The sequence below is a fragment of the Takifugu rubripes genome, chromosome 9 (assembly GCF_901000725.2).
Source record: "Takifugu rubripes chromosome 9, fTakRub1.2, whole genome shotgun sequence".
NCBI lineage: Eukaryota > Metazoa > Chordata > Actinopteri > Tetraodontiformes > Tetraodontidae > Takifugu > Takifugu rubripes.
The window spans coordinates 13,013,066-13,037,359 of record NC_042293.1 but is presented as its reverse complement, the minus strand read 5'-3'; the positions used below and the strand labels follow the sequence as shown (position 1 = coordinate 13,037,359).

Here is a 24,294-nt window from a genome sequence, read left to right as displayed (position 1 = left end):
CCACTTTCCTCTGGTTTTGGCTGCAGAAAATTACATTTGTGTCAGTTTTAGAGAAAACTTCCCTCGTTTTGACGAATATTTCACCTTTTTTTTCGATTGAACTCGACAAAAGCTGTTTATAATTTTTCTACACAACTGGATTTATGACTAACTGCAACTCTGAGCCCCATTTTTAATCGATACATATGAGACACAAATATTTTCTCTGATTATTGAAGTCATTCTGCATCGTTATATATCTCAGTTCAGCCTCCTAGTATGACCGAAGCCGTATTCCTGTCGAGAGGAGCTGATGTATGCGGACCAGTGGTTGCCACAGCAACGGATCATTTAAGGTGTAGCCCACCTGTTGTTCGGGCTCAACAGGCTGAAGATGACTTTAACGACGCATCATTAATACGGTGCAAATGGGCATTTAATCACCCCAAGGCTGCTCAGTTCACTCTTATTTCAAGTCACCATGGCAATAACGATAAATAAACAACAAAAAACCCCACTTTTGGCTCACACAACACGCTAGAGTCTAATATGAATTGTCTCGCAGACGTCCAGCAGCCCTAATGGGGCATTAATGGTGGATTATTAGCCGATATTGCAGCTATTTATTTGCATGAACACGTCGTCAGTCGCGGCTGGGGGGGCTCTTTTGGTTTGCGGGTAGTTTCGTGGCTCCGGGCGCATCACGTGTGCAGCAGCATCGCAGCATCGCAGCAGCAGCAGCAGCAGCAGCAGCATCGCAGCAGCAGCAGCAGCATCGCAGCAGCAGCAGCAGCAGCATAGCAGCAGCAGCATCGCAGCAGCAGCAGCAGCATCGCAGCAGCAGCAGCAGCAGCATAGCAGCAGCAGCATCGCAGCAGCAGCAGCAGCAGCATAGCAGCAGCAGCATCGCAGCAGCAGCAGCAGCAGCATCGCAGCAGCAGCAGCAGCAGCATCGCAGCAGCAGCATCGCAGCAGCAGCAGCAGCATCGCAGCAGCAGCAGCAGCAGCATCGGAGGACCGCAGCAGACCGCCCGGCTGCATCTGACGCAGCAGCAGTCGCATCTCCGCCACTCCGGACCGCAAACCCCCGCCGATGAGCAGGAAGGTCGTCCTGTCGCAGGATTCTCGCCTCACTTCCACCCGAAGGTGAGACGAGCGCAGATTTAGCCGGAAATTTTCGGTTGTTGCCTGTTGTTGCCTGTTCTTTTGTGACGTCGCGGCTGCTTTATTTTGACACCAGAGAGGAAATTGGAAAGAAACCATAGAATTAAACAACCGACGAGTCTGATTGAGGCGTCATCTATAGATCATCAGCAGCAAAGTCACGGAGGAAGTCCTGCCTTTTGATCCGGGATCAATGGGTCTGTATCACGCTTTTTCAAGTCACATTAAAAGTTTCTAATCAAAACATTCGTTCGTCTTAAATATGTGAGTATGTGCAGCGTAGAGGCAGCCAAGGCCACGCTAAATCAGCTCTCTGGAAATGTATAGGCTGAGTAATTTCTTCTGAATAATTTGAGATGTAAATAAGGATTCAGGTGAGTAGATTTCCTTTGAGAGAAGCTGCTTTGTGGCTCCAGAGGAGTTCAGGAGTGTTTCAGCCTCTGCTCATGTGTGCATTTCTGAGAAACACAGCTCCTTGTGCCTGAACTCCTTTCTGTTTTCTGGGAGTTAGATCATGTCTTCCTGCAGAATCCGAAGGGTTAGTGCACAGAGGGAGGATCTATAGGGCATCGCAGCGTCCCTGCCCAACCCGCTCCACCCATCGCCTCATCTTGCTGTTACTGGGACCAGTTTGTTCTGAGCCGTGCATATTCTGCTTTGCTTCACGCGTTTAATATTCATGTGTCGCTGCACATCGCAGCCCATATTTACATCTCTCATGACCCATTTTTGCGCGAGTGTTTCCGTGTCAAGTTTCTTTAGGAAGAATAGCAGATGTCGATAGCTTCCCTTCTCCATCCATCTTTACTCTGTCTCTCTGCAGTAGGTGGCAGCCATGAAGAAAATGGACGACGTAGTCAAAAAAAGTGATAGACCAGACAACACTTCTGCTCCAAAGGAGACATCCTGGCAACCTAATCTGAAGGTACTGCATTGTCTATAGATTAGAGTTCCAGGCCTGTGGAACATCAGGGCCTACCTGTCTATCATCATCGGCCTCAGCAGACCTGTTCAGCCTGATGTGTCCCCAACTTACTGCAGACACTTTGGGTTTAAGATCGTGGGGGTTTTCAGGGTGGATTTTTGCATGTTTTTGCTGTGCTGAGCTGGAAACCAGGGATACCACAGTAAGCACCGCAGCTCCCAGTGCCCTTTGGTCTGGGGATTCAGCTGTGGGGGGAAAAAATCCCGAGACAAAGTGTGTTTTTCACCAAAGTAGGTCAGAATATAGGGTCATTAACTCCTTGGGATTAGGAAGCATAGCTTTGAAAAATAAATAGAGGCTTAGAGAAATACTTGAACCAGTGCATAGTCAAGTCATGCTGCACATCTGAGAGAGGCAGTGCTGGCAAACATGGTTTATTTACTTTTGCACTCAAAAATTTTGATCACATTACTCTACACAATACAAAAGTGCTTGAACATTCATAATTACAATAAACTTTAGATGAAAACGGCGACTATTTTATTAGTCTCTCATATTTAAATTCATTTATGAGCAGTTATCACATGTCACCACTAGAGGGAGACGCCGGTGCTCATTTTGATGCCTGATGGGAGGTTTTCCTTGTCATAAAAGTACTGTTGGAAAATTTGCAGCTATCTAATACGAAATCAGATTTATTTGTCATTTAAAGGTCAGACTTCCACTAAAATTCTTTTCTTGTCTCTAGATATTCATCGCAGCCTTGTCCTATGCCTATTTTGCCAAGGCTTTATCTGGCAGCTATATGAAGAGCACAATCACTCAGCTGGAGAGGCGCTTCGACACCCCCACTTATCTGATCGGTATCATAGATGGCAGTTTTGAAATAGGTGAGCTTTTGTACTTCTATTTTCCTCCGCAATCCTGCCACGGCGGCGTTCACACGCTGCATTTTAATGGTTGTTGTTAGGAACTCTGGATAGCTGAACTTTATTTGGAAGTCTCTAAGCAGCCAGTTGGGTGTTTGATGCCTTTTTTGTCATTGGTTTCTCTTTTCCTTACGTCTCTGAAGGGAATTTGCTGGTGATTGCATTTGTGAGCTACTTTGGCGCCAGGCTCCACCGACCCAAGATCATAGCAGTCGGGTGCATACTGATGTCTTTCGGGACCTTTTTGATTGCCATGCCTCATTTCATCATTGGCCGGTAGGAAGAAGCGAGCAGCGAACAAAGCCGACTCACGCACTTCCCTTTAAATCTCACTTTCTGACACAGAGTTTTGGGATTTTTGCACGTTTGTCACTCACAATTTCCAATGCTGTGCTTGAATTTGTTGGTAACCATGCCTGATGCTTTCTCCCTCCCCTTGTTTAACAGTCACATTGGTATTTTGTACGCAGCTATAAGATCGAAACGTCAGTAAGATCTTCACTGAATTCAACCAAAAACTTCTATCCATGTCCAGAAATCTCCCCCGTGCCGACTGACAAGGCCTCTATTCTTCCCCCTAGGGGTAAAGTTCAAGTATAAAACTTGTCTAATGCCAAGAGTTTAATGACAGTTTTTAAATTTTATATGTAGCTTTTGATATAAATTGTCTAATCAGAGTATGAGGTGGATTTGTGATATACGTAGGTTATCTGTTGTTTTGCAGGCTGCGAGCGAGAGTCCAGCATCACCATGTGGATCTATGTATTCCTGGGAAATGTCCTGCGTGGAATCGGGGAAACTCCGGTCCAGCCTTTAGGCATTTCCTACGTGGATGACTATGCTCAGCCGGAGAATGCAGCATTTTATATTGGTAATGAATATTCAGGATAGATGGCGTGCTTCTTATGTTCCGTGGTGCGTTCGGATGCACCTGGGGGGAGGGCCTGGTAGTGAGGTGCAACGTCTGTTCAGTGCTTTACTGATTGAACACTGGTTCTGTTCCAGGATGCGTCCAAACCATGTCAGTTATTGGTCCGGTCTTTGGGTACCTGCTGGGGTCGCTGTGTGCCAAGATCTATGTTGATTTTGAATATGTGGACATGGGTGAGTGAGACGAGCGAGACATGAAACGATTGTTAATTGTTCCAAATAGAAGTTGTCCAAAGTCAAGCGGCGGCTAAAGTAAGTGACGGACCTCATATTTCTGCACAGATACTCTGACTATCACCCCCGACGACGCCCGCTGGGTGGGGGCGTGGTGGCTGGGTTACATCATCGCCGGCACCATCACGCTCATATCGGCCGTTCCGTTCTGGTTCCTGCCCAAGTCGCTGCCTGTCCCTGTGGACAAGCACGACCTCAGCTGCACGCTGGAGCAAACCAGATTCATCACAGACTCCCCAAACCTGGAGCACAAGTTCAGACAGGAGGAGCCTCCAGACCTCCAGCAGATGGCCAAGGGTGTGTTGGCGCTGACTCTTCTTCAGTCTTTCTCTGCCAAGAGTTTTAGCTCAGCAGTCGTTCTACTCTGCATCTTTCCATAAACAGTCCACCTTGGGTGAAGAACTGTACAGCTCCGGCCGTTTTAAAGGCGCCCGCGGGTCCTAATGAAGTGACCTTTACCCTGCGTCTGAAGCGTTTTTTCCATTTTTCCGCAGACTTTGTCCCAACTCTGAGGAGTCTCTTTGGGAATCCAATGTACATCGTCTACTTGTGTGTGACCATCCTTCAGTTCAACTCCCTCATCGGGATGGTCACCTACAAACCCAAATACATCGAGCAACATTACGGCCAGTCGGCATCGACCGCCAACTTCCTCATGGGTGAGCAGAGCTTTGTTTACACAAAATTGGCTTCCTCTGAGCGATTTGCGGCCCTGGGTTACCGCACTCTGCAGAATCTGCTCAATGATGCAAAGTTGTGTGAGCCGGATGGTGGTAAGAAGTGTTTCATGAGGGGGCTTTGATGAAATTTTCATGCTGCAGCTCTGACGGTTCGTGCATCAGTGCTTCAAAGGGAGGAACCCGTGTACCCAGACTCAGCTGAGACAAGCTGAGATGGGGGGGGGCAAATTGGAAAGATGCCGGCAGGACCGATATGAGGTGAAGCCGATGGAATAAGAGGCCGGGCTGATGGCTCAGATCTTCCACGCCGATGTCGGACCATGAGAAATGCGATCCACATCAAAGCCTCAAAAGGAGCCTCTTCCATCGCCACTCACTTCGTGTGAAATATGAATGAGGGGGGAGGTGAAACCCCCCCGTCGGCTGTACTGCTGCATGATGCTGCCTGTTGAAAGTCCCTTTTTGCTTTGACCAGGTGTGATCAACATCCCAGCGGTGGCTCTGGGGATGTTCTCCGGAGGGCTCGTCATGAAGAGGTACAAGCTGGGCATCATGGGAGCAGCTAAATTTGCCTTCGGGACGTCCCTGCTGGGCTTCTTCCTGTCCCTGTTTTTCTTAGCCATGGGCTGTGAGAACTCCAAGGTGGCTGGAATCACGGTGTCATACAGCAGGTACGAGCTGGTTTGAACTGGTTTTGCAGCCTGCTGAGACTGACAGCGGCTCTTGCCTTCGTGCCCCCCGCAGAGAGGAAGGCTCGTCTTATCGGGAGCCGTCTCTCTTCTCCGACTGCAACTCCGGCTGCTTGTGCTCGAGATGGGAGTGGGATCCAGTGTGTGGCGAGAATGGGATCACCTATGCGTCCCCGTGCTTGGCCGGATGCGTCTCCTCATCCGGTTCTGGCAGGAGTACGGTGAGGCGCACGCCCCTGCGTCTCTTTGCTGTGTTGTGTTACCCGCTGATTCTGGTCTTTTCAGGTGTTTGACAGTTGCAGGTGCCTGGCGTTGGCCGGGCAACCGGGCAACCTGACGGCCACCCCGGGCCGGTGCCCCGGCAGAGAGAGCTGTGACCGGATCTTCCCGTACTTCATGGCGCTGTCGGTGCTCAGCTCCTTCATCATCTCTCTGGGGGGAACCCCGGGCTTCATGGTGCTCGTCAGGTCTGCTGTGAAATCGACTCCCATGAAAGCAGTTCTTGGATCCATGTTTTTTTTTTAAATCAGTCTTTTTCTGTAGATGCATGAAGCCTGAGTTGAAGTCGCTGGCTATCGGGATTCACACATTAGCCACGCGCACCCTCGGTAACAACCGTCTTTACTGCAGCTTTCATTTACAACGCGCAGTTGTGCCTTTCTAACAATACCTTCATTTTTTTTACAGCTGGAATTCCGGCGCCGATATATTTCGGAGCCATCATTGACACCACTTGCCTAAAGTGGGGCTCCAACATATGTGAAGGTAGAGGAGCGTGCAGAATATACGACACCTCAGCCTACAGGTACGAGCTGCAGCTTTTGGGGCGTCAGATGATCCAATTGTGTAATGTTTGAATCTGAATATGGGATTTGTGAGTTTGTGGCCTTGGAGCCTTTTCATCCAGGTTGTTTTAAATCAATATTGTGGAGCTGGGATTACCAGTCCGGACCCTTCAGACTGACAGGTTCTGGTTTTTTTGCAGGATACTGTACCTGGGTCTGACGCTGGGCTTGAGGACGCTTTCCTTCTTCCTTTGTATTTCAGGTTTTGTTTTCCTCAAAAGACACATTAGGAGGGAGGAGAGGTATTCTCTGACCAATGGGAGCGCAGAGCTGGACTCCCTGAGGAAAGAGGAGAACAGCTCCGTGCTCTGTGAGCACTGTTTAACGGCCTCAGATGGCCGTCATGACAGAGAGACTTGCCTGTGAGTCGATGGGGACACATACGCACTGTGGACATTTTTATTAGTCAATATAAATGTCTATATTTGTATAAGATTTGTGCCAGCGTTTGGGTAATTTTCTGTTCTGTTTCTGACGGCTGAATGACTTTTGTAGATGTCAGTAATGTAATTATTCTTGATTTCCCACGTCGTGTTTTTTTAAAGCCTCATGAATTAGCTAAATTAGCGTATTGAACTGCCATGTTACTCCTGTGTTTGTGCTTTTTATCTGGGCTTTATACCCCCATGTATGAACTGTGAATCTGCCATTTTCGAGCCACCGGATGGAACGAAGCAGCCAACAATCACATGAGACAGAGCAAACCTTCCCTTCTGCAGCTATAAGAGAACACGGAGCAACACGATCCCCAGCTCCAGACCAGCAGCAACTGTCCTTGTTTCACGTAGTCGAACACGAGTTTTCAGATTTGTTTGTTTTCCCATGATTTTGTTGAAATGATGTTGAACTGTTATGGTAAGAGTTTAACGGTTGTCAGGGCACTTCCTGATGACCAGTTTAAATAAATACAACAGAATGAGAAATGTGACCTGCTGTCCCCTCCAGAAAATGTGCAGTTAGGACATTTTCTGAAGAGGACAACAATATACTGTATAATCTATTGATATAAATCATTGTGCTGAGTATCAGCACCTGTACAGGTGAGCTGTGAGAGGCCATATTATCATATCTGATAAAGCGTCAGCTGTTAAAAGTGGCTATCAGCAGGGATTGAGAGAAGCAGTTTGTATTTATTGATAAAGTTAAGCGTGACCTCTGACATGTAGCAGCTTTAATGTGTTGAGAGAAAGAAAACAAAGGTAAAACCTGTAGACAGTCTTCACTCCTGTGGCTACTGATCCTTTTTGTCTGCATCACTGTGGAGGTTCTGCGGAACAACTTCCATGTTAGCGTACTGTCACTGTGGTTCACGGGTGTGTGTGTGTGTGTGTGTTACCTGGAGTTGATGGTGTTCTGTCAATAGTCTGTCGTACTCTTGAGCAAGACCTTTGGCTTGTTTCTTCATGGCCTCCACTTCAGCATTAGACTTGCGCACAGCTGCAGATACAAGCAGTTCCAACCTCAGCGTTTCAAACCAGAACTGCTCTGCGGGAGCTGGTGCTCCCTTAATATTTAATGGAATCACGCTTCTTAAATATAGGAATTCAGGTGGTGTGTAACCGGCATGGGGAAGCCCTCACCCTCATCAGCAGCCTTGACTTGCTTTTTCAACTTCTCAACCTCCGTCTTCAGTTGCTGGTTGCTGATCGTCATGGCTTTTTCCTCGTCCAGAAGAGCCTGAAGGTGACAGGAAGCTGCATTAATGGTTACAGGAAGTCAAAATGCTCTGATGGGCTCACTCGCTCTAGCAGCTGGTTGTCCTCCTGGAACTTCTGGGCTGCCCTGACTGCACTGTCCATCTGTGTCTGCAGGCTGGTATTGTCCTCTAAGGTTACAGCAATCTGGTTTAACAAGCTGAATATCCGACGCATGATGCTGCGTCCACAGAACACAAGAACTGAATGAGTTAATTGATTATTACCTTCTAAATGAATTTAAAAATGCACTCACAGCCAAAGGAAGAGAGAGAAACCAGATATGTACAGGTTCCTCTGAGCTCTGAACAGCTTCATGTGAACGTGGTCATAAACGCTCGGGTTTGCTTTGGCGTCCTGCAGAGGCTCGGGCCTGGAGTACTTGTCTACCTCCCGTACAGCATCTGAGGACGAGGAGATGTGTGAAATGATTCTGCTGATGGGAAAACAACAGCCAGTCAGTCGATGCAGAGCGAGGCTCACCCAGTAAAAGAACGATCAAAACCAGGATCATGGTAAAGAAGCACTTGTTCCAGTACGGAGACAACAATTTCCATATTCTCCAGTTGAAAACCAAACGCCAGCTGCATGGCAGGAGAGAGGAGCCCAGCGAGTCGCCCAGGCGAGGAAAACAACAGTGATTTGTGTTTATGATTAAACCTAACTGGGCTTTAAGTCATGGTGTGTGTTACACTGCGGTACCGTTTAGCAGAAATGAAGGGAATGCACAAGATGAGATTGAGTCCTATCTCTGCATACAGGAAGAAAGCCACCACTGTCCACTGGAGAGTCATGACGATTTCCTGGAGAGAAACTGATACTTAGGCTAATCTTTCTATACCAGCTGTCAGATTGCTGACAGATTGTTTTCTTATAAATGTTCCAAAATAGCCATATAGGCAATTTGCACATTTGTTTGCCACATTATTGCAGGTAAAATAAGGAAGGTTTCTGGCTTACCAAACAAGTATGGAGACCAGACGAATGGGAAAGTCCGGACTGACTCACAACAGCTGCTGTGTGCACCAGAGGGTCTACCGCCCTAAATAAAACCCTGTATTGGTCCGTCCCTGTCAGTGTGGTAATCTGACACAATTGGCCTCCACTCTTGAGTGTTTGCTGATGTCTTCTCATATGTCATTCCCCAGTCCAAAAATAGCTAATGTTCATTTTACATCTCTAAATAGAAAATGATGTCCACATTTTCCCATAATTTGAGAAATCGAAATAAGAAAGTCATTTATTTCACTGCACGGCTCTGGGTGAGCTTGAATTTTCATTTTTCTGCAGAGAGCTACCGAACTGAACCACACGAGGGCGGTGTTGCACAACTTTCCGGATTTTCTTTTTAAATCCTATCGAACTCAACTTCCCTGTGTGTCTGACTGGCAGCAGTGTGCGTCAAGTGCTTTGGTTGATATGAATAAAATAATTGACTCTACTACACGCTCTTTCTCAAAAGGCTGCAAATTGTGCCTGTTATTGTGGCACATACTGTATTATATTGCACGGGGATTGAACATCAACAATAGAGTCTGACTCATCATTTATTTCTGTGCACAGGTTTACAAACAAGCTTCATCCCTTTGAACGGTGTGTTTTTCAAAAGAAGTCAGCTCCATGGACTAGTCTGTATATTTTATCTCTCCGCTGTATTCAGTTTATTCAGCTCATAGTGTGTATTCACATGCTCTTCCTCTGTGTGAAAAGAGATGGATCCTTCTTGAGTATGTGTCTCAGGGGTGCCGAGGAGCGAAATGTTTACAGCTGCACTCAATGTTGGCATTTAAAGAGTAGGGAAAATGGGATACTGTAGCAGTAGTGAGTATGCTCTGATTGTTCTCTCCTCTCCATCATTTCATAGGCCACAGCCCTGGAGAACCAAGTTTCTTTTTTTGAGCTGTATGCCTGCAAAAAGCAGATGGCCGGGCCGCTGGGATGCTGTGTTTGATAGCATGGTGCAACACAAACACTCCATCTTATTTGTTGGTCCCGCCAACATAAAATACCTTAACCGGCAAGGAGAACTGTCTTTTAAAGGTAGCCTGCTGTCTCAGCACAGCACTTTATCTTTATTTTACAGCACCAAGCACCTGATGCTTTTTGATTATGTCTTATGTGCTGTCTTTATACCAGTCTTGGAAGACAAATGTCTCCCATCTGGTGGCCAATGAAATATCTTAGGTGTTGTTTGTATGCACATAAGCATCACTGTGGAAATCACTGAGTGTCATGCTGTTGTAAAACTGTCACTAAAAGGAGGACTTGGTCACAAGAAAGGATATTTCCTTTCAGGCAGCCTCAACTCTTCCAAAAAGAGATTGTTAAGCTGCTGGCTCCTGTGCCTGTGATCTAATTTTGGTTAATGAAGCACTACATATCAGCTCAGACCTTCCCCTTAGTCAATCACTTCAGTCAATTGCAACCTGTTCTTGCATAATCTCAAATGCCCAAGTCATCATACCGAGTTTTTAGTCTGGATATGAAGCTTCTTTGCCAGTTTGAGACTTGCGTTACCACGCCGGGCTTACTCCTACTACATACACCCACAGCACTCGGTGCTGGCTGTCAATTTCATATAAAAACTATTCTCATATTTCCATAGCAATGCTTCAAGAGTGAGGGAAAAGAATACGACTACTACTATTACTACTACTACTACTACTACTACTTCCACTAATAATAATAATAATAATAATAATAATAATAATAATAATAATAATAATAATAATAATGGGAAATAGCTAAATGGAGGTATTTAGCTTTACAGAAAAGGAGCCCCGATATCAATATTATACATTTATAAAGTGACTCAACAGAGATTAATCGCTGTTTAGCTTGTCTAAATGTTGGGGTTTTGGCAAAGTGAGACCGCAATGTCATCGTTTCACCATTGGAGGCGCTGTGTCCAGGTCAGGTGGCCCGAAGGTTTGTGGAAACATCCGCGAAGAAGAATTCAGCACTAAAAGGTGATAATTATTGTTTTAAGAATAATACATTTTAAAAATAACCGTATCGAAACTGGAAATTTGGTTTTATTAGCTAGCTATCTCACTAAGTATCTTAACTAAATTGTTTGACTACTTCAACTGTAAAGTTGCTCTGAGTTGAGATAAACAGATAAAAACATAACAGCAATATCAAATGCACTTTTTATTACACATCTGTTGTTCATTTAGTCACGCTAAGTTATCTCACAATCCCACTTGAAATAAAAGCAATACTTATTTTCCTTGGTAGCCATATTGAATTTACAGGTAAGAACATTTATTGAAGTTCTCTTCCCAATAATGAGGATGAGCATGGCCCTGGGTGCACCAGAATTACCCCACAATTAGTTGCAAAAACGGCCTCTTTGACCAAGACTGTTGTGGTGGGTTTAAAATACACTTGATTATTTAATTAGTAACTGTCCTCAATGTCTTTCATTGGGTTTATTTTGCTAAACATGGTTGATAAACTACCAGTTGTGGTAGTGAAATTACTGTCGCAGCACATTTGTCTCAGTAAACTATTCATTCTTTATACTAGACAGGAGCTTTAAGCAACAATGGTGCTATTCTTCCTAAAGTGAATGATGCCATTTCTAATTTTCTCCAGAAATAGAGAATATGGCTGACTTGGTGCCTCTGACATCCTACTCTCTGTGGGCGATTATTCTGGGCCATGATGTTCTGCCAGTAACACAGAACAAAGAATGATTTTAACTCTCATAAATGTATTTCTTGCGTCCAAAATGGCATTTATTTTGTTGTGGTAGAAGGTCTCTGATTGTGTTGTTTTTGTATTTTAGCCAGTGGAAATGTCAGTGCAGCACAGTTAATGTTACGCTTCTCTTAATTTCTTTTATTGTGAGAAATATCCACATAGTTAAATTTTGTTCCAATCCTGTTTCATTCCCAAAATAATATGGTTATATCAAAATCATTTGATTAGATTTACATATAATTTTATGAATGCGCGTTTCATATATTTCCATTTTTACTTGGTGCATATCATCTTTAGCCTTTCCTGGAATTTCAGTTTCAACAAAAATAATCATAATCATTATAACATGATCACCGACCAAAACAAGCAGTTTAACACATAAATCACAAAAAAATATTGATTAAGCTCGGCAAGTCAAAACTCTCACACACACATTTGAACTAGAAGTAGGTGCATATAATAAGTTTGCAGCCTGCATGAGCTGTTACCCAGCAACGCTATTTCAGGATGCACTTACACTTATAGGGTAGAAACGATTTCACGGAGAGCTGCGGTAAGAGGAGTTGAGGAGGTGGTGTGAGGTGTATAAAATCATATAAAATACCAAGCAAAAACTTCAGCATTGGAGAGTTTATCTGTATTTCCACCCATCTCATCTATAGCTAAATGGTGAAGAGAAATGCTGTAGTTAATGTATGTAGGTGCTTTAAATGGCAGAGCCCATCAATGTCCACCCAAAATTTACCCGGATTTTATACAAATCCTCCCTTTCTAGATGGTTGCAGTGGAGGAACATGCCCTGTCATGGAAGTAATAAAAGTCAGAGAGGCTACAAACCAGAAAGAAATGAATTATTTGTGTCCGCTCAGGTCGCCACTGTCAGCAGCCATGTTCTGCCCATCAAACCAGAAGGACCATGTCACCTGAAATGGCCATCACCTGAGATTAGTGTTCCGTGACTTTGAACCTGTTCCTCTTTTTAAACTCTGCCCTTTTTATTTTTGACATAGAAAAGTGAAGCTAAAATTGTGGTTTAAAAGTTTTTACAAATCCGATTTTTTGGGAAGTTTTGGCCTAAAACAAAAATCTTAGTTGTTTCCTAATTTACTGGCATTTACTTGCTCTTTTGCTCAGACGTATCCCACAAGCGTAATTTGCCCTTTAATACAGCCCTTGTATTATGGAAAGCCTGTGATGTATCAGACTGGCCGCCGATGCGCATGAAGGTCATTTAACTATACGCCACTGGTTTCAAGGCAGAGTACTTTGCTATTTTTCCCTCAAGACTGCCCTTATGATGCCATTAGGGTCAGAGCAGGTAAAGGTCATGCTCTGTTGTATATGTCTGCCTTCAGTTCCTTTGAGACGTAGCTCTGCTCGGACGCAGGCTGGAAGCTGCATATAAGAGCCATATGTCTTATACTGGTGGCTGTGCGCCTCGTCTTTGCAAATGTGTCTTACTGAGAGTCACATTTAGAAAATGACCAGAGCCAACAATTTGTCAATGTGTGCTGACTGGGGTGCTCCACTCACTTTCTCTACAATAGCAAAATTACAGTTGAGTGTTCACTGACCTAATCCAATAGAGTCTCCATATGGACACAGTAATGTGATTTCCCAGGCTTTTATTCTGTGTCTGCAGCTGCATGGAGAGGGGCCCCCGAAGAGATGGCATCTGAACCGGCCAGGAGCAAGTTGGAGAGCAGCCACTGAGCAAAGGAGGAAAGGAGCTAATGTATGGGACAGGGACGGTGACAGGGCCCGAATGGGAAATGTAGGAGACAAGGGACAGGACACGCTGAGGTCAAGTGATTCTACATGGCGTGCTGTGATGCCTCATTGTGCACGGTGAAGCACCACTGAGCCTTTGCTATTGACTTTAGTGGAGTATTGACCTATGTTTTTCCTCTAAAGGTCACCGCAGGTTGGAGCTGGGTAATGGAGGTTGTTTGTTAATGCTAACTTATCCAGAATGCTCACTTTGCCATGCTGACCTTGATAGGTGTTCATAGGAGCCATCTAGATAATGGATTACCCCTTGTGATATTGGTTTTTTAAATTAAATGAGCTGCGTGAAAATAAAACCAGAAGCACGTAGACGTTAAGGCTGAGCGTGAAATTACCCCCCCCCCCAAAATAATCGAAAACAAAACGACTAACAAGAGGCATCTGGGTGGTGACGGGCCGTTAACGCTGTGGCATTTCAGACAAAACATTACACCATTGTTGTACCGTCATGGCTGTCTGGCTGCGACACACAAACCCTGACCTGAAATTCTGCTCGCTGTAAACGCTATTGGTTTCTGAGATGTAATTTTAGAAGCCGGTCAATACAAATGATTTTTCAGCCGCAGTGATGACATTGAAAATAGTACCTGACATTTGAGCTACGGCTCAAATCTTGTATTCGCTGGGAATGGGTCGCAGCCAGCCGCCGTTCCTCATTTTTCGAATGGTCACGTGGTGGTGCTAATATTATTATGGAGTGATTACTTTCATATTCTCACGCCCAGTGTTTGAACCTCTTGGCTAATGTTGGTCTTGTGTACGCGTGTGTTCTATTCATCCTTTGGCTAAATGTCTCATCTCATAGGTCATTTTCCCTTCCCTGTCAGCTAATCTGCTGCTGGCTCTGATTCCATCTCCCCTTTCAATCACAGGCGTGCCCTCAAGGCTCCGTGACATCCTCGCTGCCTGTTTACAGCGGGGTTATAAAGAACCTTCCCTGCATCAATATTCCCATATCTGTCCTCTCTGTCGCGCTACAACCTGCTACCAGAGAAGCATCTGATCATCTCAGGATCTGATGGCCTCTTCAGTTTTTTGGTGTATCTGAGACAGCAACAGTATAATAAACTGATTACTGAGACAGGAAGAGGAGTCCTCCGCGTGCACGTGCTCATGTATGCATGCATCGGGCTGCATTGTATTCTGCAAACTAAAATGGGATGTAATCTCTGACTGAGGGATCGTGATGAAGCGAGCCGCCGGAGTAGCTGGGAATGACTTTATATGCTAATGGGGCTTGTGTCTCCTCAGTCTGCATCTAGATTTGGTATTAAATTATTGTGCAGGCTGGATGTAATAAATCCATTTTAGAAGCTTAACCACGGGAAAGCTGCTGTTGTCTAAATAAAATATTCCGAGAAATTTAAAGAAACAAGTTGAGCAAAAAAAAAAGGTGTTTAAATGGATTTGCTTTACTGTGTTAATGTTGAGAAAACAATGATAGTAGCACTATTTTGAACCTAATTACTGCTGTGATTGACAACATCCCGGGATTATTCTCCCGTTCAGAATGAAATCCGGATTTCTTATTCTCATTGTGTTCAGTAAATGCCGTCAGTTGGCAGCTCGCGCTTCTCCACAAGACACTTGTGCTGAGTTCACCAGGCCAAAACAAAGGCATCCCTCCAGTTTTTCGATTTGGACGGCGTTGGCGTGGTAAAATAAAACAGTACCCCCTTGATTACGTCTGGATCGTCTCAGAGAAAATGATGACAGCGGCGGTGTTCTGTTTTCTCTGTGCTGTGTTACCGTTCGTGAACTCTAGAAGCTGTGAGTGCACGCAACTCGCACACAACTTGGGCTAAATTACTGCTTCCTTTCTGTTCTATATTTGTCCCTGCAGCCCGCCGCCTTCGCCCATTCCTCGCACGCACGGGCTCGTTTGGGGCTGACGCCTTCTCTCCGAGGGTCTCCGGGCAATAAGGTCATCGGCCACTTGGGACGGTCCTGCGGTCGGAGGCGGTGACACCATGATAGATGGGAATAATCTCCCAGCTACTACTGTCACAAATATGTCATGAGGGGGAGGGGAGGAGAGGAAGCTGCTTGCTGCGTTATGTAAGTGAACACAAAATTTATTATAAATATACATATACATAACAATTCTTTCTTCTTTCTATTCAAACAACATATTTGCCCTAAGCTGTTATGTACCATAAAAGACATGCAGTATTTGTAATAATCTGGTGTATCTATGAAATCTACTTTGCTGTCAATAAATAGTAATAAATTAGCCACTTTTTACATTCTACTATACAGAGTATTTGTTACTGCTTTGGATTAATTTCCCTTTTTTCTCCTCCTGACCTGCTGTCAGGTTTAGCTGCTTTTGTTGACTGTTGTGGAATAAAAGGATAAATTCCTTCACTCCACGTCCTCAGAAGACATACATTTCTGTTGGGCGTCTTTATCCTCAAATGTCACTTTTTTGTTCCTCTTTGGATCAATCCACGAGTTGTGGATAATGGCGTTGTTAGGGGTCGGATCAGCCTCGATGATCGATACCACGCGCTTCTTCATCTTGCTTTTTAAGACCTTCTGGAACTTCTGCCTCGTGAAGGCGTAGAGCAGAGGGTGAAAGATGGTGGTCCCGTAAGCCATGACCAGGAACCCCAGTCTCAGCTTGACCATCAGGTCACTGGGTCCCACACTAAGAATGACGGTGTTGAGTATTGTGATCGGTGTCCAACACAGTAGGAAGGTAGAGACAATCAGGAGGGACATTCTGAAAACCCGCTTTTGGCGTTCCCGCCTTTCTCTGTGGCGCTTCACTGCCCTGCGTAATGCAATGATGACAGAGACCGAGGTACGCATGCCCAGCGTAGTGTTGCGGCTGCCGCTGCTCTGGGACGCGTCTGTGGCCTCCTGCTGTGTTGTCATCGCCGTCATAGATGGACGCTTTTTCCTGCGTGCCTTCTTCTGTGACGCGTGGAACCGCGTGCCGATGCGAATGTTCAGAGCCTGCAGGATCTTCGAGTAGGTGATGAGCATGACGATGGCCGTGAAAAAGAAAATGGGAATCTGAGCGAGCAGGTGGTAATAAAGTCCAAGTTCTGTGTAGTACTGGTTAGCGTCCACTACGTTCTCCACCACAGTCTGGTTCAGCTCAGCATTCCCCTGAGCAAAGAAGCCCACCTCGATAAAGGGTACAAGGAAGCTAATAAAGGATAGCACCCAGATTACAGCCAGGAGGGCCAGTGCGCGGCCCATGGTCAGCACTCGGTTGGCTGGTTTGACTGAGATGTCGTAGCGATCAAGGGTGATGGCCAGGACGTTAGCAGCCGTGGCAACGCTAGCAAAAGAGACACAGGCTTCATGGAAGCAGCAGACCAGAGCGGTGTCTCTTTCCAGGGAAAGCAGCACCACCACGATGGTGAGGGGGATGCAGCACACACAGATGAGGACGTCCAGGACGTGGAGGTTCATAGTCACAATGTTGCTGACAGAACTAATGAGGTTTGATTTCATACAGTAGAGGGCGAGAACAGTCAGGTTGGAGCTCAGGCCCAAGAGGATCTCCAGCATGAGAAATCCAGTGATGGAGACTTGGAAACTGACGGGATAGGGGTTGGGGCTGGGGCTGGCCGTGCTCATGGTATGGCTGATGGGTTCGGTGTTGTCTGTGACCGTGACGTTGCTCATGGTGGCTTCTTGTTTTTGACAGGGGAGGATATGCATTATCCTGTGTATAGGAAGAAGAAACAGAATTTAGTTTGTTTTGAGAGGTTTGCGAACAGGTTCTGCGCATCTTTATGGAGTTTTACGAGTGGGAAATGCTGTTCAAGGTGATTCTGCAAGTTGCCAAATAATAAGGGCGCTGAAATGACTTTGAAACCTTTTTCTGCCATTTCCCGCTGATTAGATTGCCCCGCTCAATTGGCACGACCAAAGACTATATATCTTGATGTGTAGTTATCACCATTTTTATCAAATACCTTCATTCACAAGAAAGTCATACAACAAATTATATGATAAGAACCCAGATGAAATCACGTTGTGCAACCCAGAAGGCAAGCAATAAAAAGTAAATGCAATTTGAATGAAGATTTATATGCTTGGGACTACAACAGATGTCATTTTGTAATATTTACCGTTCCTCCAGCACTATCTGAACACCATGGCTGCGCAGTCAGGCTGTAGATTTCTTGTTAAATCCAGAGAGACCAGCATTTCTTACACGCATAGCCAATGGAAATCTGTTTCTCTTCCAGCAGTCCTCTGGTGAGGCTGTTCCCTTTGCTGCTAGTTCATCCCAAAGAGGATGAGAGCCAGAAGAGCACCTGTCCTCTTCGCCAAAGACTACAAGCTGCCCGTCAGCAGGTAAGCTGAGAAATCAGCCGACTGTACTGGGTTTTTTTTAAAGGGTATATGCTAAAGCCCTCCACACATTTCCGGTCCATTTGCTTTGGTGATGGAGGGAGCAATGATGGATGAGTGCAACAGGGATGAGAATTCAGAGCCACCTCCTGCTTAGAGTCTTATGGTATTCCCAACAAGGACACAGACGACAGAGAAATGAAGACGCTTTCCCCTGAGCAGGACTGGGATTTTGCACTTGAAGTATTTTTGTCCTCAGTGAGATGATGTTTGTCAGAGATTTGAGCAAAGAACGCAGTTGTATCCGTGTGCTTGTATTCCAAAATCGAGCCTCTCACTCACCGAATGGCTCAGTTTACATTTTAGAATGTCCACAATTTGCTCAGCAGCGTCAGCGTGTCCAGGCAGCGTCCAGGCCCATTTTCCCCTGTGACCACTAATGGAAATGATCTTCGCTCTCCATCTTTGGCATCAGTCTCTGCACGCCGGGTTCCAGCCACCGTTGACTTTTAAACAGAGAGTAGATCTCCAGTTTGTCCTTTGCCATGCTGAACCTTCAGCCACTGGCGGCGAGGAGAGATTATGAGAGTGAGCGGGCGCGTCCAATTACTGTGAGGAATGATCGCTGTAACATTCTACATGTGCACGGAAAGGAGGGTGATTTGGTGGATCAGGAGGTCATCTCCGTGAGGTAGTTGAGGTTAGGAGGGAACAGTCCAGAGCCTCGAAGATTAGAGAAAACAGATCCCAGACAAGAGCTGGACATTAGGAAGTGGTGGCTGTATACAATGTCATCTGTCTGTCCTTCAACATCATTCACTGACCTGAAAGAGAGACAAAGAATTGGGTAATTAATGGCAGAGTAGGAGGAATAGGAGATGGTGGAGTGGGAAACGCATTGGTAAGAATTAACATATCTTCTTTAGAGACGTAGCAAAGAAGCTCATTAGCATAGCATGTTGATCTCTGTGCACTGCATGATGCACAACACTTGTGCTCCGTAGCAGGGATGTAGAAGAGACTCTAATATTGAGCTTCTGCTTGGGATTGATCACCTATAACAGTGGTGAGACAGTGGTCCTATTTCCTTTGTTAAAAGGTAAAGCGTGTCGAATTTGAGGAGGTTGTATTGCTCTGTGTGAGATCCTTGTAATGTCTTCAGGGAAACATGTCGGTCATTCTTCAAGGTTGTATCAAAGGGCTGTAATGTAAAGGACACAGTCGCACAGTTGTTTTTCTCAAGATAGGCATTTTAAAATTTCTCCTCGCAGATCCAGGTTTCATATTTAATCGTGAGAAATGATGATGTTGCAGAAAGATGAAAATCCAAATATTTCCAATAAACTTTAGGAGCGTAATGCTTAATCTGCAGCTTCTTTTTAGAATACATACTGGAAGATATGTGAACGTCATTTATTGCAAATCAAAGTCTTGTTATTCAGGCCTCACTTCTTCACAGGCGATTATCGACATCTTTGACATTGAATTATATTGACTGCCATGTGCTCTGTCCTCTGTTGGCACCCTAAATCAAAGCAATAAGTAGAGTGCCCCATCAGAGCACAGCAAAGCTCACCGTGCAGGGTAAACACAGACGCTCCGGGGCTGCTCCACACACCTCTCCCCTCATGCTCGTCGCAGCTCTGTCGATAATCTAGGTCAGCTGAAACTGCCACTTCCAGCACTAATCCACGAAGTGGGATCGTCTCGTCGCCGAAGCCCAGCGCTCACGAAACTGACACATGTCCGTCCCCTCCAAAACCCACCAAAAACATCCTCGGAGCTGTTGCTGATAGTGAGCGTCTTCTTCTTCTTCCTCCTTTCTCCCTATTTTTCCTTCATCCATCCAGCGGGGTGTGAACTCATCACCACACAAACTCTTTTGGACTCCATCTCTCCCACTGTTACTAACTCACTGCCTGTAAGCGAGTGTAAACCATCACACTCTATCTCTCTATTGCCTCCTCTGCTCTCCTATCTATCCCCCCCCCCTCTCTCTCTCTCTGTCTCTCTCTCTCTCACTGCGGAGGTTTGCAGCGCTCCACCATTCCTGATTGGTCCTCTGTAATAGGCTTAACCCTTTCTTTTTCAGCTAGAGAAGGTATTTCCTTTTGTTCTGACTCTATCCTCTCTGGCCGTGCTGATGGTGACAGTGATATCATTGTACAGTCATTTATTTTTTTTATTTTTAAAGAAACGATTAGCCAAGCTGACAGCTTGCTGCAGGGTTGACTTGGCACACTGATGAAGGGAAATCAGCAGGAAGTTCTGGGACTTGTTTTTCTCTTCCTGCTTCTGCACTTAGAGGGATCATTAGGATCGGGGACCCTTTTTCTCCCCCCTGATTCTACACCCTTACATAGATCCTGAGAGGCAGCAGATGGACAGACAGGTGAATCTTGCACCTGTGAGTGGTGAAAGTGGTCCAGAATCCAGAGGTCCGTAAAAAGACGGATAAAGTCTCTGACTGATAGTTTCAATTATATCTGTTTGTCAGATCAGTGAGAGGTTCCTCTCGTTCCTTCGTCTTGGCTCTTTTTTCAGATGCAATTACTGCCCGAGGGCATCCCATTACCTGACAGCCCCCAGCATAGATGAAGAGGGCATCTGTTGCTATGGATCGCTCCCCTAATAAACTAAACATTAAGGCCTTCAGAAAACTCATCATGCCTTATTTAATTGTTGACAGCTTAATAATCGCGGGTGAATGTTTCAGTCAGGGTTTGCTGCTAATATGGTGCACGAAAATGATGAGCAGAAGAGGAGGGGGTCGGAATCTCCATTGTAATGAGGAATCACTACATTAAGTGTATTGAGATTTTACACCTAATGAAACTAATCGATGCAGCACTATCTGACTTAATGGAGCACAGCAGCTACCCGCGAGCAGACCCAAACACATTTCCTCTCGCTTTCACTCAGCACGGGGAACAGCTCAGATTCTCACTTGATCATCGCTTTGCATGATATAGGTGTCAAGTGTGAAGACGCGGAGCGAGAGGGATGGAAGGAGTCAGAGCTGTTATATTTATGAAACTGCTTTCTCTGTAGTTGCCGCACTTTTGTACAGCTCACCTCCGTGTACCTCAATGTGACCAGTGTCAAGTAATTGCGTCCTACACGGATCCATCTGTACGCCTCTGGCTGTCAGACTATAATTAAACAGCACATTGAAGGAAAAACAGCTTTTTCTGTGACCGCTCGTGGTTCAAGGTCGCGTATGTTCTCTGTTTCATCAGAAGCGTGATAAAGAGAGTGATAAAGGGGATGCGGGTTTTTAGGAGTTCTCATGGTTTAAATAAACCCGCTGGTGCAAAAACTACTCAGAATTTTAGAATTCAGTAAAAGAATGTCTTTAATATTTCATTTCCATTAATATTTCATTTGCTCAGTTCCCCAGAGTCCACTGCCTGATATGCATAACAGTTATTCACACTTTGACTGTTGATAGCCTGTAGTCAGCCATGAATTAACTGTAAAAATGTCTTTTGTTAGCTCATGGACCATTATGTTTTGACACCTTTGGTGTATTTTGCCTGTGGAACACTGTTATCGAAAAGAAAAAGAGGCTATTTTGTTAGTGGAAACCTGCCGTCATGTGATGTGGGATGGAACATGGCGGTCCCAGAAGTCCCACTTCACAGACTTTTATCTCCTGGAAGCAGCCATCCTGCACCTCCGCGGCGCCCCTGTGATTTGCTCTAGATTTTACCGGAACCGTTTAGTGCTAATGGAGTGGCTGATTTAAAATGGTGCAGCAGTCTGCTGTCACCTGATCTGAAGCCTTTTCCATAAATCCCCAGCGAGCTTCATGGTCAACCTTTATATAGACCCGGGCTGTTCGGATCCAGAGAGAATCCTGTTTATGTTCCTGTTTTCTTCAATGTCCTCAGCCAGTCTCCACAAATCAGCTGTAGCCAAAACAGTAAATCAGGTTCGTTAAGGATGCTGGCAAAGAAGGTCTGTGTTGCAGATCAGATCATCTCCTCGCTGTTTCCTGCTGTGCTGTGACCACCTCAGCCAGCTCTGTCAAAGGAACGAGCAGCTCTCACAAAGCGGCCACTTCCTGTCCGGTGCAACATCTGTTTACGTTAGCCATGTCACAAAGCTACAGCCGAGGCGTGGGAACGCAAGCGAGTGTACGCACGACCCTGCGCTCACCCACAGGGAGGTGTAAGAGTAAACAGAGGGCCGAGTCTTTGGGGAACACGCAGCGAGGACAGCCACACACAGTCCGCAGATATACACACTGATGCACACACTCACATTTTGTCTGGTCATGCTTCTGCTCACATGACTGGCAAACGCATGGTTTTCTGGAAACAAGATATTCTTCAGCTAATTCCGCGGCTGTCAGTTTATTAGAGACTTTAGGGTAATTGATATTGATTTCCAGTACCTCACCACTTAATCTGATTTACCTGCTTCTTGTTTCGGGAAGGTTATTAATGTGTGAAAGTTCAGATTTAACACATTATCTGATCTAAGTGTTCAGTTGCCAATGGAACCGATGTCAGTTCTAAATTTCTTGAAACGGTCAAGCGAGTATCAAGATTATTATACAGTTATTACCAGACTTTACCAGCACAAGATCGATGGCATTTCCTCTTTTTAGTTTTAGAAAAGTATCTTATCTTTTCTGTGAGATTGTTTTTCTAGTTTTGGGATGCTTGCTCATTCGGAGGCTTTTGTGGTTGGAACACTGTGGCCTTTTCTGCAGAAGGTGACAAACTTTGCTTGTGCTTTTCATCCTTGAACTTTTTCTTTGAGCTGCTACTCTTTTGGGAGAAAGGAGGGATTAACCTTAAATAGAAGAGGCTGTGAACACCAACCAGGAGGCCTGCTAATAAGCAGTGATTTTTCTTCCTGCATGTCCACATCTTCACTGGCTTCATTATAAAATACCACCCTTATACTAAAGCTAATATGGTAGCTTCACGTTTGACTTAACGATTGCTATATTTATTTGTTCTTTTCTGTAACAAATGTGGTATTTCTGCAGGTCGCCTTAGATCTCCAACGCTCAGAGAAATGTAATGGTGACAACCAAATCCTCCAGTATTACACCTTGTCTGCAGACAGTGTGATCCAGCCATTCTGCTGTGCTTACCTCCCTCAGATTGCCCATTTCCTCCACCCTGTCTCTTGCTCCTGCCTCGTCCCCTTCGCTCCCACTTTCCTCGCTCGAACCCAGCAATAATTAGCTGGTGTTGGCTGTCTTGTATCCAGTCACACCTCTGCAGCAAGGCTTCACTTGTGGGCAGTTCACCACTAATGGGCCACTGGCTTGGCTCTGACAGCTGGGATGACCCTTTCTTCCTCAGCTGCTGTCTCTTCATTAAGGCCTGCCTCAGGCTACCGTGGCTCAAAGATCAGCGCCTTTGTCTCCATGTCTGTCAGAACAGCTGGGAATCTTCACAGCAAGTTTTTTTTTTTCACATCTCCTGCCCAATAACACCTCAGCCTTTATGCACCTGGCAGAAAAGAGCGCTCTCTGTGCAAAATTTGTGTTTGTTTTTTTTGTTCTTTGATAAGCTTTCAGAAAATATGCGGAAAATATGAGGGCTTGGTGGTTATCTACATCCATATGCACTACAGAGTTAGTTGTTCTCAGCCATAAAAGCAAAAAATATACTTGAGTCCAGATGGCAGGAACTCACAAGTCTGAATGTGACTGATCATAAACCCTTCACAAACTCAGGATTAGATGTGGAAGTTAATTACATGCAATTAAGAGTTAGATGGCGCGTTGAGTTTATTTTTGTCTTTACTGAGGAGTGGTGATTAATTCCTGTGCTTGTGGCACTCCGGTGTAGAGTGAAAATCAAGATTAACCTGCCACCTTCACAATTAGCCTGACATCGCTAAATAAATCGAAATTGTTTAGTATCCGAGACACCGGGAGGACTTTAGTTTGGTCTTAATGCGTCAGTTGAATCTTACTCACAAGTGCGGCAGCCTGCGTGGGTGGTAGCAGCAGGGTGTTGGCCCTGTCTATATGTGTACCAGGCTGCTGCCCTTTATTGTCTGGCTGCAGGTCAAGGTAACGCAGGACTGGTTGTACCGTCGCCAGTGTTCGCTGTGTAGAAACGTGAGCACGGTTGAAAATGTGCGCGCTCAAAGGAAAATAACCAAGCAGGTACCTGTCTATTTACGGGTGGCTCACAGCATGTCTGTATCTGTCATATATAAATTCAGGCTTGATGATGCCTCTGTGGCTGACTCACATTCCGTTGTGTAATGCATCCGTCCAGCGCCTTGTGCATGGCTCATCTGGCATTGTCAGCAAAAGCACACTTATTTCAGGACTGAAGAATCAAGAGCATCATTTAGATCTCCCTCTGGCATTAACAAATGCTTAAATTGTGTCTTCGGTCTTTGTGTGCACGGAGCATGCTAATGCGCTCGTTCT

General features: G+C 45.3%; 3 protein-coding genes and 1 long non-coding RNA gene across 8 annotated transcripts; 2 read left to right on the top strand and 2 right to left on the bottom strand.

Annotated features, from left to right (window-relative positions):
* Positions 1-910: 910 nt before the first annotated feature.
* LOC101073679 (solute carrier organic anion transporter family member 1C1-like) lies at positions 911-7,335 on the top strand. Of its 3 annotated transcripts, none has more exons than XM_003967664.3 (16): positions 911-1,125; positions 1,220-1,340; positions 1,970-2,068; positions 2,817-2,958; positions 3,141-3,273; positions 3,468-3,580; positions 3,722-3,868; positions 4,003-4,101; positions 4,210-4,458; positions 4,656-4,820; positions 5,317-5,512; positions 5,586-5,751; positions 5,816-5,997; positions 6,074-6,138; positions 6,218-6,335; positions 6,516-7,335. In XM_003967664.3, the coding sequence occupies exons 3-16, from the start codon at positions 1,979-1,981 to the stop codon at positions 6,739-6,741; spliced, it is 2,091 nt and encodes a 696-aa protein (XP_003967713.1). In that variant the 5' UTR covers positions 911-1,125; positions 1,220-1,340; positions 1,970-1,978; the 3' UTR covers positions 6,742-7,335. The 3 variants fall into 3 exon arrangements, with proteins under 3 accessions (XP_003967713.1, XP_029698099.1, XP_029698098.1); XM_029842239.1 differs by having other exon boundaries at positions 1,967-2,068; XM_029842238.1 differs by having other exon boundaries at positions 1,220-2,068.
* A 153-nt stretch (positions 7,336-7,488) lies between these two features.
* Positions 7,489-9,124, bottom strand: LOC101073452 (B-cell receptor-associated protein 29-like). Its single transcript, XM_029842240.1, has 8 exons — positions 9,030-9,124; positions 8,772-8,872; positions 8,553-8,653; positions 8,326-8,473; positions 8,115-8,250; positions 7,956-8,052; positions 7,712-7,812; positions 7,489-7,642 (listed from the first exon to the last, which is right to left on the bottom strand). The coding sequence occupies exons 2-8, from the start codon at positions 8,861-8,863 to the stop codon at positions 7,607-7,609; spliced, it is 711 nt and encodes a 236-aa protein (XP_029698100.1). The 5' UTR covers positions 8,864-8,872; positions 9,030-9,124; the 3' UTR covers positions 7,489-7,606.
* A 1,861-nt stretch (positions 9,125-10,985) lies between these two features.
* On the top strand, positions 10,986-17,890 carry LOC115251134 (uncharacterized). 3 transcript variants are annotated; one of them, XR_003889692.1, is made up of 3 exons: positions 10,986-11,038; positions 15,409-15,623; positions 17,777-17,890. It is a non-coding gene; the product is annotated as an uncharacterized lncRNA (long non-coding RNA). The 3 variants fall into 3 exon arrangements; XR_003889694.1 differs by having other exon boundaries at positions 17,780-17,885; XR_003889693.1 differs by lacking the exon at positions 10,986-11,038 and adding an exon at positions 13,455-13,512.
* LOC101078384 (G-protein coupled receptor 22-like) lies at positions 15,664-17,790 on the bottom strand. The gene is made up of 2 exons (XM_003967517.2): positions 17,657-17,790; positions 15,664-17,247 (listed from the first exon to the last, which is right to left on the bottom strand). The coding sequence occupies exon 2, from the start codon at positions 17,241-17,243 to the stop codon at positions 15,930-15,932; it is 1,314 nt and encodes a 437-aa protein (XP_003967566.2). The 5' UTR covers positions 17,244-17,247; positions 17,657-17,790; the 3' UTR covers positions 15,664-15,929.
* Positions 17,891-24,294: the final 6,404 nt, after the last annotated feature.